The 17,073-nt window shown below is 36.8% G+C and overlaps 3 protein-coding genes across 3 annotated transcripts; all 3 read left to right on the forward strand.

Moving 5' to 3' along the window:
- Window positions 1-7,022: 7,022 nt before the first annotated feature.
- On the forward strand, window positions 7,023-7,202 carry LOC128111603 (keratin-associated protein 20-2-like). Its single transcript, XM_052739855.1, has one exon. The coding sequence runs from the start codon at window positions 7,023-7,025 to the stop codon at window positions 7,200-7,202; it is 180 nt and encodes a 59-aa protein (XP_052595815.1).
- A 3,222-nt stretch (window positions 7,203-10,424) lies between these two features.
- LOC128111604 (keratin-associated protein 20-2-like) lies at window positions 10,425-10,610 on the forward strand. The gene has a single exon (XM_052739856.1). The coding sequence runs from the start codon at window positions 10,425-10,427 to the stop codon at window positions 10,608-10,610; it is 186 nt and encodes a 61-aa protein (XP_052595816.1).
- A 5,776-nt stretch (window positions 10,611-16,386) lies between these two features.
- LOC128111605 (keratin-associated protein 20-2-like) lies at window positions 16,387-16,572 on the forward strand. The gene has a single exon (XM_052739858.1). The coding sequence runs from the start codon at window positions 16,387-16,389 to the stop codon at window positions 16,570-16,572; it is 186 nt and encodes a 61-aa protein (XP_052595818.1).
- The last annotated feature ends 501 nt before the right edge of the window (window positions 16,573-17,073 follow it).

The following is a 17,073-nucleotide window of genomic DNA, read 5'->3' on the forward strand; positions in this document are numbered from 1 at the left end:
GGTGTCAGGAGTGGTCTGTTCAGAGGACGATAAGCAGTAGGTTTCTTGAGTCTGGCTGTCACCATCTGCCAAGGGCCTTTTATACATCTGGGTTGTCGTTGGGGAAAACCACAGGCATTGCAGCATCACATGTCTCTGCACTGTGCTTCAGAAAACATCACGAGTTCCCGGATTTACTGGGCAGACAGGGCTGCATAACTGAGATAACTGTGCTCTATGTCAGGATCCCACTGTCAAATCACGGGGCTTTAAGATGCAAGTGGGCCTGGGAGAAATCAGAGTGGGGGTGGGAATAATAAGAGGTGGGACTGATGTAAATACAGTGTCAACTTACAGAATTTCAAAACATAAATAATTTAAATTTATTCTAAAGAAATAAAATTCTTGTTCTATTTTCAACACTCTATTCAATATGTATTTGAGTGGCCTGATTTTATTGTGTGATACAAATCATCAAGACAGTTAACTCCTTTTAACCCTTTTTTCGCAGGGGGGAACATTTCCACATTTTAAAATAAAAAAAAATACTTTCATTAAATATAGACCTATTCTTTGGGATATCTCTTCTTTAACTGGAATGAAAGAGGCTGATCTTTTAAGATAAGAAATTAAAATTTAATATAATGAAACTGCTTGTTGTGATTTGTACATATAGGCTTCTGCAAGTCATGGGCATTTATCTTCTATGATCAGTTGGGGTATCACTCTCCTGTCCAACATTTATTTTGTTGCTTCATACAGGTTGTCTTCGGACTGCCACTCGTTTTTCTGTGCAGAAGAGTTTCAGTGATTCCTCACACATATGAACACATTGTTAACAGAGTTTTGCAAAATTTGGTTAAGAAAAGAGATTGTTTTGTCTATTTTTAGAAGATGGTGGCTTAATCCAGATAAATAAATGTATATTCACCCGTGGGGGTACTTATTTGATTTATCAGATCCACTGCTGTTTTATTTGACTAAGGAAGCTTTGGGAGCCACCTTATAACTTCCACAGGAAGCCAAAGCTGTTAGAGATGCACAAACAAAGTAATTTTCATAACATATTTTAAAAAGAACATGTGTCAAAGATCATGTAATTTTTGTTAATACAAATGAAATAATACAGCACCTGCCACCCTTCTAGCTCTGAATCTCTCTCTGAAACCTGTCACTGAAGAATCCACCACAGATGTTCCTAGCAGATGATTGGGGGCTGCAGCTACCTGTCAGTAGATACACACGGGAGAAAAGAGAAGGAGAGAGAAATGAATAACTGCCAATAGAGAATACAGTACTGAGGCTCTTCAAACACACCGTACTACTACTGTGCTTTCACAACGCAGAATGTTTCTAATACCTGGGTCTATGAAACTTAGGCATGGAACATTTCATGACTGAATTTAGAATATTCATGGCATTACTAAAATTGGATATTCACTTACAAAACTCATGAATGGGAATATTTTTTCTGTCCTAACAAAGATTTAACTCAAAGAAGAATCAAAGACATAAATCTAAAAAATTATTAATGATTGTTTTCTATTAAAATATCCAAATGTAACAATACTATATGTTTAGAATAGTATATTCTTTTCCCACCAGATTTTCTTCATGAAAATCAATTAATCATAAATTACTGGACTTCCAACATTACACACACACACACACACACACACACACGGGATTAAGAGAGAGTAGTATGTGTGTTATTCTAATTCTAAACTTGCAAGACCCCAACCCTTGTAGTTTGTACTGTTTTCTAGTTGAGAGCTGCAAAGCCTCTGACTTCATTACTTTTGACCATTGCCTTACCTCTTGCCTGTTGTTTCTCTTAAATCCTCAAAAAAAATCTTGAAGTCATGCTCAACATTCCTGCAATATCAACTAAGATTATGTCATAGATTATATTGAAACTGCAGATTATCTGAGGACCCCTACCAGCTTACCAATATTAATCTTTGCCATATGCAAGCAAAAGATTGAATGTCTTTCAGAAATATTTTGTACTTTTTACTTCTCTCATTAAATTTCTTCTTTGTTTATTAAATTCACTAAACTCAGGTTATTCATTGTTAATGTATAACATAAATTATATACTTTTATATCCATCCTGAAAAGAAAATATGTCCACTGAAAGAAGAACATGGAAAATAATATTACTTAGGAGACACCAGACCTCGTGTAATAGGAAGCTCACATCTGTAATATGTATCACCAGCTCCCAGAAATGACAGTCTTTCAACTCTAGCGCTGGGTCATACCTTGACCCTTGTTCTCTGTTGTTAACATGCTACTGCCCAAGAGTATGCAGGGAGATCTGGGGAAATATCTTATCTGTATTTGGATTGGAATTGAGACATGATCAATCTCAGTCTTGAACAGAGAACAGATGACAATGTGGACTTTATATTACAAAGTTATTCATTCACTCAAGGGAGGAAACATACATTTTTAAAAGTTTATTAACAAGTAAGTTCATGGAAAATCCCATAGTTCAGTAATAAAGCCACCTAGATACCAACTAGCAAGATACTGCCTAACAAATTTCAAGGTGAAAGAAGAGATGGCAGTAAAATAACAAAGGGACTTACAGACATTCTACTTAAATATTCATGGCCAGCACTTATCTAGAGGACACAATTATTTACATACTAATGACGAATAGGTATTTTGTTAGCTTTGTAGCTACACTAATGTCTCTGGTCATGAACTCTGTACAGAGACACTAATAAATCCTAAATGCTAATACTGCTGTGAAATGAAAAGCTTATAACAAAATAGAGCACAAAGCTCAAGGACAATGTGCCTCCAGTGAGACTTGTCATAGACATTTAACTAACAAAAGCATAGTGTTTCATGACTAGGCATTCACATATCACAATTATTCCTGTTAAAGATATCTGCTTGGGTTGCTGAGATCCTGACGTAATGCCAAAAGGATTCTTACCTGTGAAAAGCATCTGTGTCCCTATTAAACCGTGCATCCTAAAAGTTAAAAATATGAATTAATGTCAAGCATGAAGCTAACACCTTCCTGTGGCTTGCCCTTCCCAAAATGTAAATTGTTGAAAAGCCACAGGCAGCTGGTGACATTCACAAAGAGGAAATTGTAATCTGCTCAACTGAACCCTACCACTCTCAAAACCATGAGCTATTATGACTGCTATTGTGTGGCATACATAGGCTATGGCTATGGCAGGTATGGATAAGGCTGCTGCCCCCCATGTTGCTGTGGGAGATACTGGTCCTACACATTCTACTGAGAACTGTCTGGAGCTGCTTGGACTGTAGAACTCTTTCTCCTACCACCTCCTACATTTCCCAAATGTCCATCCATGACATAAATAACTAATTTGTCTTGCTGAACAGTAAAAACAAGAACATGGTAGTGCTGTTTAATCTTTCAATGCTAGCAAGTTTCTCATATGAGATTTCAACATTCATAAAAACATGTTTCATTTGAGGAGTTACTTTGGCATTTGTTAAGACTAAATAGCTTCAAAGAGAAATTTTCTTTCCATTTCTATAAAATCTATTCTGAAAACATTCAGCTTGAGTGTTCAATTTTCTCTGTTGTTTAAGGTATATGTCTCCTTTATGTGTTTTCCCATGATTAAATGAAGGGGGTGGTTAAAGCCCTGAGTGAATGTGTATTATGGACATGAGCACACCCATGTCAAGGATTCCAGTGCTTCAGCCTCCCTGGGTCAGGCTCAGAGGAATGGTAAGATCTTCCCCTGACACAAGAACAGATGTTGACAGTGTGTGCAGAAAACATCACCTGCATCTCTGATGCATGCAGCTGGACACTGCTCCCCACTAAGATTGGCTAATCTACCTCTTCCCTTTCCATGCTATCTCTGATGCCTGTAGCTGGAGACTGCTCCCAAACAGCATGAGCTAGTCTGCCTCCTCGTCTTTCAGGCTATCTCAGCAGCTGTTGTTGCATCTCAGAGAGCATGTCCCACCCGACCCCAGCTTTTCTGTATATGTGCCTATGTACGCTTGTCATGTCTTCATTCTCATCACTTAAGGCAATCCTTATACCTTGCAAGGCACAGCAGTTAAAAGCAGACTTTCTAGAAATAAGTGCACACATTGAGAGAATGCCTGTTTTATTCAAATTCATGGAATCAATTTGTGTGGCAGGTAATGAGGTGAACTCAATTCAACACTACAGAGCAGAAGGCTCAGCTCAAGCATGGCCTGTCCTTCATTCACCCTTCCTGATACTCTAAGAAAAGTGATGCCGTTTGATTTATATACATCACTTTATTTAGATAACATCCTTCAGTTAAAAGTAGATTAATGAATAAATTATCCTGAGTCCAGCATGAAAACACTGATGCCTTTTCACTGGGATACGTAGAAAAATTTACCTACAGGATATCTTGCACATTCCTCCATGGCAACCCAGCCTTACTCATTATGCCCTTCATATTTACAGCTGTCTCTCCTTTGACTACTTGACCCCAAGCCAGACAGTAAATGACACGCACAATATCACACTTGTTCTTGAAAAAGAAACTACTTTAAACAAACTTGCTCTAATTGCTGGTTTAGATTTTCTTATGACTAAATATCTCAGCACCTGAATCATGTATCTCTGTTCTCAATTGAGAGAAGAAAAAATGAAAAATGGACCCAATCCTCTGTTCTTAGGAAGTAATTGCAACAGCCCAAAGGAAATCCGAAACAAGAGGGAACACCAGAGAATGAGGCTGTGCTGGAGGAGTGAGTCCCCAACCACACAATTAGAGAGTCATCGTGATGCCTCTGTGAAAGCCACACGAGGGACAGTAACATTTCCAGGGCTGTGACACATGGTGACATCAGTCACATGGTGGAGGTGGTGGAATGGGGGGAAATACAACAGTAAAATGAACACTCGATGGTGTACCTGGAAAAAAATGGAGAACCTTGGCAAAGGGGACATGGAGATCATTTTCTACATATAAACCTTTCTTTGCTGATATAGATCAACATAAACTTAAACTGAACCAAACATTTTAAAGGAAAAACTAAAGCTGATGTTCATTAATAAGGTCTATTTTAATAGCTTATATAAAATGTCCTTTGTAACTCTGGAAATCTATCAAAATGTCTACAATGGTTCCAGATATTAAGGTTTTAAATCATACACAACTGATAAAATTAGCACTGGAAGTATACATGAAATATATATATATGATAGATAGATAGATAGATAGATAGATAGGTGATTAATTGATAGATGATAGATAAAAAGATATATTAGATAGATAATAGAAAGAAACATAGATAGATAGATAGATAGATAGATAGATAGATAGATAGAGAGAGAGAGAGAGAGAGAGATAATAGATAGATACATGATAGATGGATAGATAGCTAGATACATAATTGATAGATAGATAGATAGATAGATAGATAGATAGATAGATAGATAGATAGATAGATACATGATAGTTAGACAGCCAGAGAAGACAGACAGACAGACAGATAATAGAAAGATACACCCATACATTTCACTCAACTTATAGCTGAGGCTAGGTGTTTAAAGACTGTAAGAATAAGGAAATAAGAGGGAGAGAGTGCTTCATTGTATCTACACATCTATAACTAATTTCATATTCAAAGAAAACAAAGTCTACCACTGACAGAGATTGTATCTGGAGAAATTTGACACTCAACCACTGTAAAGTAAGAGGGGGAGGTTCTGCTTAAGAAGTCCTCTAATGTCTACCCTTATGTAAATTGTACCTCATTGGTATAGCTATCTCTAATTCACTGTCAAATTTATTATACCATATTTTTCTGAGAGAGGCTCTCAGATTGGCCAAGAACTGTGTAGCCCAGGACAGCCTCAAATTTTTGAGCAGAAGCTCCTGTCTCAGCATCCCAAAGGCAAACAGTACAGGTATGGGATACCATACCTAGGTCACTGAGCTGTGCTCTTCACTGGGTCTAATTCATTTTCTCAAATGTATTTTAAATTAATGTAGTAAAATTTTAAACTAAATGAAATTATATCTTATCATTGTTTGTTATCCTGTTTACATTACTACTGGAAGGACCCTATTCAAACTGAAGTGCAGGGAAAAATCCACACTCTACTGGGTCCAGTTTAGAGTCTGTGCACTTATACACTGAGATTAGGAGAGAACTGGGGAGAGAGATAAAGGCCTTATGGACACTATTGAGTGGTCTAGACCTTGAGTGTGGCTCCAGAAAATCCCAGAAACTTCAAAGAGTCACTCCACTGTTGTTTGCAAAACAATTGTGAACTTCTTTAGAATAAAAAAAATAAGGAAGGGAGCAGGCAAGGAAAACACAATTTATTTCACAAATACATCTGTAGCACTTACATGTGAGATGACAAACAGAAGCATGAAACTATATATATATATATATATATATATATATATATATATATATATATATATATATTTAATCATAAAATAGTCATTAAGTTTCTGGAGATTTAAAAATAATACATACATGAAACACATGATACATGAAATCACTGAGTTCAGAATAAATCTGAACTATGCTTTTGTAGGATGTACACAGCCACTGAGTTAACAATAACATACACAAGATCCAGAAAATATATTCTTCAAGATAACATTTATCCTACATTAGCAAAACAATAAAGATCCCCTATAGAAAATTAGAAAATGAATAAATATTGAAAACATAAAAATATTTTATTATTTGAATTGTACCACAGGGTACATTTATAAATATTTAAGAAGTTAAATATAGAATGAGGCAGTCTTGAAAATGGAACCAGGATTTCACATTAGAGTCCCATGATTTGACTTGGGATCCTGATCTATGAGCACAATTATCTTAGTTATGCAGCCTTGTCTGCCCAGTAAATCCGGGAACTCGTGATGTTTTCTGAAGCACAGTGCAGAGATGTGTGATGCTGCAATGCCTGTGGTTTTCCCCAGCAACAACCCAGATGTATAAAAGGCCCTTGGCAGATGGTGACAGCCAGACTCAAGGAACTGACTGCTTATTGTTCTCTGAACAGTCCACTCACTCCTGATACCATGTGTTACTATGGTGGATACTATGGTGGCCTGGGCTATGGCTATGGTGGCCTAGGCTATGGCTGTGGCTATGGTGGCTATGGCTGTGGCTATGGTGGCTATGGTGGCTATGGTGGCTATGGTTATGGCTGCTGCCGCCCACTGTGCTGTAGAAGATACTGGACCTGTGGCTTCTACTGAGGAGATTCTCTAGCTGCTCACTCCAACTTTCTTCATTTCAGAGGTTCTCAAATCTTCATAAATTCCAACCTCATGATTACCTATTTGAGGAAAAATAAACAAAACGCAACATGGCCCACCCAATTCCCTATTTTCAATTTGAATGCATGAATATTTGCAGACAAGTTACTCTTTGTCATCATAATGCCTTGTAAAATGTTTGAATTCTTCCCCACTCTATGAAAATATATGCTTTTAAATAAATTATTTCCTTGAAATATTGTTTTCCTGTCATCTTACTAAATGCAGAATGTATGTTTATGCATTTATATCTGATTGGTTACATATTTGTGACTGTGTATAAATGGGAATTAAGAAGAGAAAGAAGGAAAGAAAGAGAGGAAAGAGGGAGAAAGGGAGAAAGGAAGAAAGAAAGAAAGAAAGAAAGAAAGAAGGAAGGAAGGAAGGAAGGAAGGAAGGAAGGAAGGAAGGAAGGAAGGAAGGAAGGAAGAAAAAGGGGAGTGTTCTTCTTAAACATTCTTAAAATGTCTTCTATTGGTAGACATTTTTATTATCTTCATATTTTTGCTATTATGATGTCACAATGAATTTGGTAGATATTTCTCTGAGAACAAATCCTTTTGTTTGTTAGTTAAACTTTGAAAACTATCACATTTGTTCTCTAAATATCTTGAGAAGAGTATCCAAAACGCCTTCTATGACTGTCAAGACATACATCCTCACTGTGGAGAGGTTTCCCTTGACTTCACCTGTTCACTAGCATCCATTTTCTTTCTAATGTCCATTTTATTAACAACTATAGAGAATAATCCCATTGTAACTTTGACTTACGATTTAGAAAATTTACCCTTGGTCATCTGTAGATTTTCTTTTGAAAAATGTTTATAACAATTCTCTAACAATTACAACACCAGTTTATTTGTAGATATTCCACATACTTTTTGGTCATTGAATTCCCATTCTTTGTATAGAGTAGTGTGTGGATTGCCCTGCTTTGTCAAACCTCTTAGATGGGTTCAAGCAGATGTTTCTGTTTTCTTTCTGTTGCTCGTGCTTTTGAAGTCACATCCAATCATTTATGAGAATAAGAAAAGAATCTTTTCTACTATGTTCATACGAAGAACTGCCTTCTGTGTCTGGAAAACATTGTTTACTTGTAGTCATGCATTGCCAGCAATTATACCTGATCTATCCCTACCACCAGTGTGTGTGTGTGTGTGTGTGTGTGTGTGTGTGCGTGTGCGTGTGTGTGTGCGTGTGCGTGTGCGTGTGTATGGCCTAATAAAACTGAAAAGCTCTGTACAGCAAAGAACACCATCATTCAAGTAAAGAGGGGCCCTAAATTATGGGGGAAAGCTTAGCTTGTATACATCGAAGAGAAGGTTAGTATCTAGAATACACAAAGACCTCAAAAAGATAACATCAAGAAAAAACTACCAAAATTATTAAGGAGATATGGAACTAAACAGGTGCCTCTCAAGTGACGAAATAAAAAAAACTGAGAAATGTTTTAAAAAATATTCAGCATCAATAGCCTTCAGGGAAATAAAAATCAAAATTAGTTTGAAATGTCTTCTTACCTCAGTCAGAATGGCTAAGATGAAAAGCACAACTGACCATAAATACTGGTGTAGATTTGGAGAAAGGGAAACATTTGTTTACAGCTGGCGAGAGTACAAACTGGTGGGCCACTGTGGAAATAAATGTGGAGATTATTTTTCAAAACACATAAAAAAAACTCTAGAAATAGGCCTACTACATGATCCAGATATACAATGCTTAAACATAAGCAGAAAGGTCTCTGTATCATAGTATACTTGCTTATCCATGATCATTGCTGCTCTGTTCATTATATCCAGGAAATAGCGATAGCCTTGCTGTCCAACTACAGATAAATGTATATTAAATTTGTGTTATATTTACATAATGGAACATGATCCAACTGCTAAGAAAAGTGAAATTGTGAAAATTACAGCTGAATGGATGAAGCAGGAACAGTGAGCTAATTTAGACCTAAAATTCAAATATCACATATTTTGTGAATGTTAGCTGTGATTCTTCAAATATGTATTCTTTTTGCAGTACCTCATGTAATGTTATAGTAATTCTGTGGATTCAGCTCCATGTATACTTTTATTTTATGTATGGTTTCAGATACAGGCACTTTCTTCATATCTCGATATACAAGACTGGTTTATAACATAATGATCAAGACTCTACCACCGACAGTATTTGTGTGTCCCAAGAATTTCATTTTGGACACTCTAAAATTAGAGGGAAAACTTCTCATGAAGTTGTTCAGTAGCTACATTTACCATGAAGTCACCTCATTTACTTAGATTTATCTCTTTGTCAAACTCCCTGAATAAATGTTTAGCTGCATGTATTTTATTTTAGATAAACATATATTTTGGTAAATGTGTGAAAAGTTCAAACTTTAAATCTTTCAGTGATGGTTTGTCACCTTTTGTACCAATATTCCCTCCATCAGCTATAAACTGAGACGAAGTACAGATGGCTTTTCTGGTCTCCCAAGGAGTCTATACAGTTTTTATTTCATTTTTGCTTTCATTTTTTGAGAGGACCTTATAGGGAGTTCTATCTAAATTTTGTGCATGGTGTGTATGCATATTCTGAAGCATATTCTGGCAATTGTCCAAAGAAATTCTGTGGGTGTATATGTGTATGTATGTATGTATATATATATATATATATATATATATATATATATATATATATATATATATATATATATATATATTTCATGAGAAAGATTTAAGAAACAAATTCTTCCAGGTAAGATTCATTCCAAAATTACAAAATAGAAGGGGAAAAACTGATCTTTCTGTGGGGTAATGAAAGCTCAATATATGTAAAAAGGAGAAAACTATGTCATAATTTATATCATCTGATAGAATCCTGTGCTGTTCCATTAAGTTATGTGAAGAATGGCTTAGAGACCTGAAAATTACATCAGATTTTATATTTGACTATGGGACCTGAGGCAGAAGCACAATTATCTCAGTTATGCAGCCTTCTATGCCCAGTAAATCCTGGAACTAGTGATGTTTTCTGAGGCACTGTGCAGAGATGTGTGATGCTGCAATGCCTGTGGTTTTCCCCAGCAACAACCCAGGTGTATAAAAGGCCCTTGGCAGATGGTGACAGCAGACTCAAGAAACCTACTGCTTATCGTCCTCTGAACAGTCCACTCCTGACACCATGTGTTACTATGGCGGATACTATGGAGGCCTGGGCTATGGCTATGGTGGCCTAGGCTATGGCTGTGGCTATGGCTATGGCTGTGGCTATGGTGGCTATGGTGGCTATGGTGGCTATGGTGGCTATGGTTATGGCTGCTGCCGCCCACTGTGCTGTAGAAGGTACTGGTCCTATGGATTCTTCTGAGGAGATTCTGTAGCTGCTCACTCTAAATTCCTTCACTTCAGAGGTTCTTAAATCTTCATAAATTCCAACCTTTATTCAAACTATCTGAGGAATAATAAATGAAACACAACATGGCCACCTATTCTTCATCTTTAATTTGACAGCACAAGTATTTGCAGAAATGATCCTCATTGTCATCATAATGCCTTGTAAAATGTGACCTGTTTGTATCCTTCCCCATTTCATAAAAAGATATGCTTTTAAATAAAGTATTTCCTTGAAAATATTGCTTTCCTAAATGTGAGATGCCTTTTGTGTATTTTTAACTGTTTGGTTACTATGGTGTTATTGTACGTAAATGTGAGAAGTAAAGGATAGAAAGGAAGAGCAAATTATATATAGAGAGAGAAAGAAAAAGTCAGTGGGAGGGAGACAAAGAGACAGAGAGTAAGGAGGAAGAAGGAAGGAAGGAAGGAAGGGAGGGAGGGAGGGAGGAAGGAAAGAAGGAAGACAGGAAAGAAGGAAGAAGTAGAAGGAAATATTATCTTTGAACATCCCTCTGTTGATAAACATTTTTATTATGTTCATATTCCTCCTATTACTATGTCACAACGAATTTCATAGTGCAAACATTTCTCTGAGATCAACTCCTTTTGTCTCCTATTTAATCTATGAGAATGCTCATGAAGTAGTGCTCTAAATATCTGGGTGTAGTTTCTACACTACCTTCTATACTGACTGTCACCATACACATTCTAACTGTTTATAGGGTTTCCATTACTTCACCTGTTCTCTAACACTCATTTTCTTTTTAATATCCATTTTACTAACAACTATAGAGATCAATTATTGTGACTTTGACTTGCAGTTTTGAAAATTCACCTTTGGTCATCTGTAGATTTTCTTTTGAAAAATATTTATATTTTTCCAATTATTTTAATGTCAATTAATTTTCAGCATGCTGTTTATTTGTAGACATTTCACATAAATTTTGGGTTTTGACTTCCTATTCTTTGTATAGAATAGTGTGTGAATCATCCTGCTAGGCAAAACCTTTTAGATGGATATAAGAAAACCTTTCTATTTTCTTTCTGTTGATGGTACTTTTGAAGTCACATCCAGTTATTTATGACAACAAGCAAATAATCTTTTCCAGTGTGTATTCCTTTTCTTATTAGTTCTTAGAGAACCTCATACCTGTATTTGAATAAAATTCATCATTCCCCATCTCTTCTCAGACTCCCTCACTTTATGCCTGACCAACTTTGTGTCCACTTTTTTTTTCTTAAACTCATAAAGCCCAATTTATGTTGCCTATGTCCTATAGGATGGGTTGCCATCACCTGGGTATAGTTGACCTACCCAGGTAAACTCCCCTAAAACACTAACACTCTACCTCTGGCAGCTATCAAATGGCAACTTATATAAAAGTAGGAATGTGTGCACACTTCTTCATTCTATGGTGGAGTTTATCTGGCTTGAGCTTGCACAGGTCCCGTGCATACTGTCGCATCTTTTGTGAGTTCATAATGAAACTGCCTGCCAGGTCTAAAAAACACTGTTTCCCTGTACCAACCTATCATCTTCCTAGTTAGAGCTGAGATGATAACACAATCAGACTCTGTGTATTTGACAGTTGGGTATCTCTGTGATAGTCACCATCTCCTGCAACAATGCATGGCTCTGACCAAGTTGAGTCTACACTAATCTACAAGTATAGTAATATTATGAGTAGTATGTTTTGGGGGGCTTTTCAAGACAGGGTTTCTCTGTGTAGCTTTGATCTTTTCCTGGAACTCACTCTGTAGCCCAGGCTGGCCTCAAACTCACAGAGATCTACCTGTTTCTGCCTCCCGAGTGCTGGGATTAAAGGTGTGTGCCACCACCGCCTGGCTGTGAGTAGTCTTTTTTAAAATGAGTCTATTTATCTATATACTAATAGTTAGTTCTCCCTTAGGGTCTATTTACAGGTTATTGGCCAAATATAGGTGCCATGTAAGGGGTGCATCTGTCCAAATAAACTTAAATTCAGTAAGAACGGGATAGATTATTCCCAAGCTATTTATGTCACTATTACACCTGGCACACATATTGAAATATCTGTCTTTTTTTTTTTTTTGGTTTTTCGAGACAGGGTTTCTCTTTGTAGTCTTGGTGCCTGTTCTGGATATTGCTCTGTAGACCAGGCTTACCTCAAACTCACAGAGATCTGCCTGGCTCTGCCTCCCAAGTGCTGGGATTGAAGGTGTGCACCACCTCTGCCCAGCTTCAGTCATATTTTTTTAGTTCAGAGTTCACAGTTAGTTAAAACTGATCATGTATTTTACCTCCCAGTAGAGAACATATTATCATTCAGCACTATGAAAGCTATGCAATTGGGATGAAGCTTCCAGGTCAGTACAACAAGCATGGTTTCTCCATGTTTCACGACTCAACTATATCTTCAACAATAAACATAGTGTTTTGTCAGATTTTGGAGGTCAAACAATACTATTGACAATAGCTTATATTTGGAGGTCTATGGGCCACTACTGCTAGGAATTCCAAAAGGCACTCATTTCTGGCAAAGGGCTTTTTATTTGTTAGTCAGCAATGTCTACTATGAGTACTGTTAGCTCATTGCAGTGTTACTCCATTTTAAATATATATTGAGTGCAAATTTCTACAGCAGAAAACAAATTTCCATACAACTTTATATGAGATCCTTAATGTTAGCTATCTCTCTTTTCCTGCATTTCCATCCACTACCCTATTTAACCCTTCTTGTTCCCATTATAATTTTTACCCTTTGATAATACTGCACTCTATCTCAACTCCCTTAAAAACACCTTCCACTGACACAGGGACATGGCCCCTTATGAATATTATGACCTCTAATGAGTGATAATAATCAGAACTGCATGGTGCTGACATCAAAATAGACACAATGAAAATGGAATTTGACAAAGAATAACACAGGAACTCAGTGCCACAGGAAAGGACTTTGGGGAAAGAACAACAGTAACTCAGGACTTAAAAGCAGAAATATATAAATGTGACCTCATAAAACTAAAAAGCTATGATTCATCATTCAAGTGAAGAGGGAACCTATATTATGGGGGAAAGCTTGATCTGTAATGTCTGATAGAAGCTTAGAATCAAGAATACACAAAGAACACAAAAAGCTGTACATCAAGGAAAGAAACTTTCCAATTATTAAGTAGAGAATGGAACTAAATAGGTGTCTTTCAAATGATGAAATAATATTGCATGAGAAACATTTTCTAAATGTTTTACATCTTAGCAAACTTGGAAATACAAACCAGAACTACTTTAAGATTTCTTCTCACCTCAGTCAGAATAGCTATGGTAAAATACACAACTGATCACAAATACTGGTGTGGATTTGGAGAAGGGGGAACGTTTATTTGTAGTTGGTGGGAGCACAAACTAGTGAAGCCACTTTAGCTAGAGTTTTCCTGCCTGGCCCACAGTCAGGACAAATCTCTCTCACCTGCCAGTCCCACAGTCGCTCAGACCCGACCAAGTAAACATAGAGACTTATATTGGTTACAAACTGTATGGCCGTGGCAGGCTTCTTGCTAACTGTTCTTACAGCTTAAATTAATCCATTTCTATAAATCTATACCTTGCCACATGGCTCGTGGCTTACCGGCATCTTCACATGCTGTTTGTCATTGTGGCAGCTGGCAGTGTCTCTGACTCAGCCTTCCACTTCCCAGCTTTATTCTCCTCCTTGTCTTGCCTATACTTTCTGCCTAGCCACTGGCCAATCAGTGGTTTATTTATTGACCAATCAGAGCAACACATTTGACATACAGACCATCCCACAGCAAGCCAATGTGGAAATCAGTACGGAGGTTACTCAAAGGAATCTAGCAATAGATCTACTACACAATTCAGCTATATCATGCTTGGTCATAGAAACAAAGGTCTCTATATCATAGCATACTTGCTTATCTTCAGTAATTCTAAGAAATAACCATATACTTGCTGTCCATTTTATATTAAAACTGTGTGACATTACCAACTGTTTAAAAAAAAAGTGAAATTGTGAAAATTACAGCAGAATGGATGAAGCAGGAACAGTGAGTTAACTCAGACCTAAAATTCAAATATCACATATTTTGTGGATGTTAGCTTTGATTCTTCAAATATGTATTCCCTTTTTAGTACCCCATGTAATGTTATAGTAAATCTTTGGATTCAGGTCCATGTATATTCCTTTTATTTATAGTTTTATTTTATATATAGTTTCAGATATAAGCACTTTCTTCATATCTCTATATATAAGAATGGTTTTGTTACATAATGATCAAGATACTTCCACTGACAGTATTTGTGTATCCCAAGAATTTCATGTTGGAAACTCTGATATCAGAGGGAAATCTTCTCATGAAATTGTCCAATAGGTGCATTTACTCTGAAGCCACCTCATTTACATAGATTTGTCCCTTTGTCAAACTCCCTGAATAAATGTTTCGCTGCGTGTATTTTATTTTAGATAAACATGTATTTTGGTAAGTGTGTGAAAAGTTCAAACTTTAAACCTTTCAGTGATGGTTTGTCACCTTTCATACCAATATTCCCTCCATCAGCTATAAACTGAGACAAAGTACACATGTCTTTTCTGGTCTCTTGAGGAATCTATACAGTTTTTACTTTCTATCTATCTATCTTTCTTTCTTTCTTCTTTCTTTTTATAAGTGGACTATTGTATGGACTTCATCTAAACTTTTATGTATGATATGTATGCATATTCTGAAACATGTTATGTCTATAGAATTTCTGTACTTACATCTGTGTATATGTACCCGTATATGTATGTTGTATTTTTCTGTCATATATGTGTGTGGTGTAAGCACACAGGTGTTTGAGTAGATGACACGATGTGTATGGTTGCTAAATGAATACATTGTGCCATGCTCTTCACTCTGTCTACCTACATTATTACCAGGAGGTTGGGTCTCTGATGGGACATGGTGCTAGGCTGACAATCACTAAGTAAAACTCAAAAAGCTACATATCTCGTTTAGTCTGTAAAGCTCATGTGACCATTATTTCAAAAGAAGTTTATAAATATTGACCTTGGTTCACCCAAAAAAAACATAATGTCTTTCATGGTTACACCTTCAAGAGCTTCACATGGGCTCTATATGGGAAAAACACAGTACCTACAGTGTATGCACATTAAATGGTCTTGTATTTTTGGCTGATTTTAAACAACATGTAATAAAAACAAAGTGCTTAGGAATAAATCCAAATATATTAATAGAAGATGGCACCTACCCACCAAGTAGCAAATAACATATGCAACAATTAGCTGACTGTTCATGAAAAAGACTCAAGAAACATCATCTTCCAGGTAACATTCATTTCAAAATAACAAAATAGAAGGGAAAAAAACTGATCTTTCTATGGAGTAATGAAAACTCAACGTATGTAAAAAGGAGAAAACAATGTAGTGATTTATATCATTTGATAGAATCGTGTGCTGTTCCATTAAGCTATGTGAAGAATGGCTTAGAGACCTGAAAATTACATCAGATTCTGTATTTGACTATGGGACCTGAGGTAGAAGCACAATTATCTCAGTTATGTAGCCTTCTATGCCCAGTAAATCCAGGAACTCGTGATGTTTTCTGAGGCACTGTACAGAGATGTGTGATGCTGCAATGCCTGTGGTTTTCCCCAGCAACAACCCAGGTGTATAAAAGGCCGTTGGCAGATGGTGACAGCCAGACTCAAGGAACCTACCACTTATCGTTCACTGAACAGTCCACTCACTCCTGACACCATGTGTTACTATGGCGGATACTATGGTGGCCTGGGCTATGGCTATGGTGGCCTAGGCTATGGCCGTGGCTATGGCTATGGCTGTGGCTATGGTGGCTATGGTGGCTATGGTGGCTATGGTGGCTATGGTTATGGCTGCTGCCGCCCACTGTGCTGTAGAAGGTACTGGTCCTATGGATTCTTCTGAGGAGATTCTGTAGCTGCTCACTCCAACTTTCTTCACATCAGAGGTTCTTAAATCTTCATAAATTCCAACCTTTATTCAAACTATCTGAGGAATAATAAATGAAACACAACATGGCCACCTATTCTTCATCTTTAATTTGACAGCACGAGTATTTGCAGAAATAAACCTCATTGTCATCATAATGCCTTGTAAAATGTGACCTGTTTGTATCCTTCCCCATTTTATAAAAAGATATGCTTTTAAATAAAGTATTTCCTTGAAAATATTGCTTTCCTAAATGTGAGATGCCTTTTGTGTATTTTTAACTGTTTGGTTACTATGGTGTTATTGTACGTAAATGTGAGAAGTAAAGGATAGAAAGGAAGAGCAAATTATATAGAGAGAGAGAAAGAAAAAGTCAGTGGGAGGGAGACAGAGAGACAGAGAGTAAGGAGGAAGGAAAAAGGGAGGAAGGAAGAGGGAACAAAGGAAGGAAGGAAAAGAAGGAGGAAGTAGAAGAAA

This window comes from Peromyscus californicus, unplaced genomic scaffold (genome assembly GCF_007827085.1).
Source record: "Peromyscus californicus insignis strain IS unplaced genomic scaffold, ASM782708v3 Scaffold_16__1_contigs__length_79575227, whole genome shotgun sequence".
NCBI classification, from domain to species: Eukaryota; Metazoa; Chordata; class Mammalia; order Rodentia; family Cricetidae; genus Peromyscus; species Peromyscus californicus.

Coding starts and splice junctions, on each gene's coding strand:
- LOC128111603 (XM_052739855.1), top strand. CDS start 7,023: ATGTGTTACTATGGTGGATACTATGGTGGCCTGGGCTATGGCTATGGT.
- LOC128111604 (XM_052739856.1), top strand. CDS start 10,425: ATGTGTTACTATGGCGGATACTATGGAGGCCTGGGCTATGGCTATGGT.
- LOC128111605 (XM_052739858.1), top strand. CDS start 16,387: ATGTGTTACTATGGCGGATACTATGGTGGCCTGGGCTATGGCTATGGT.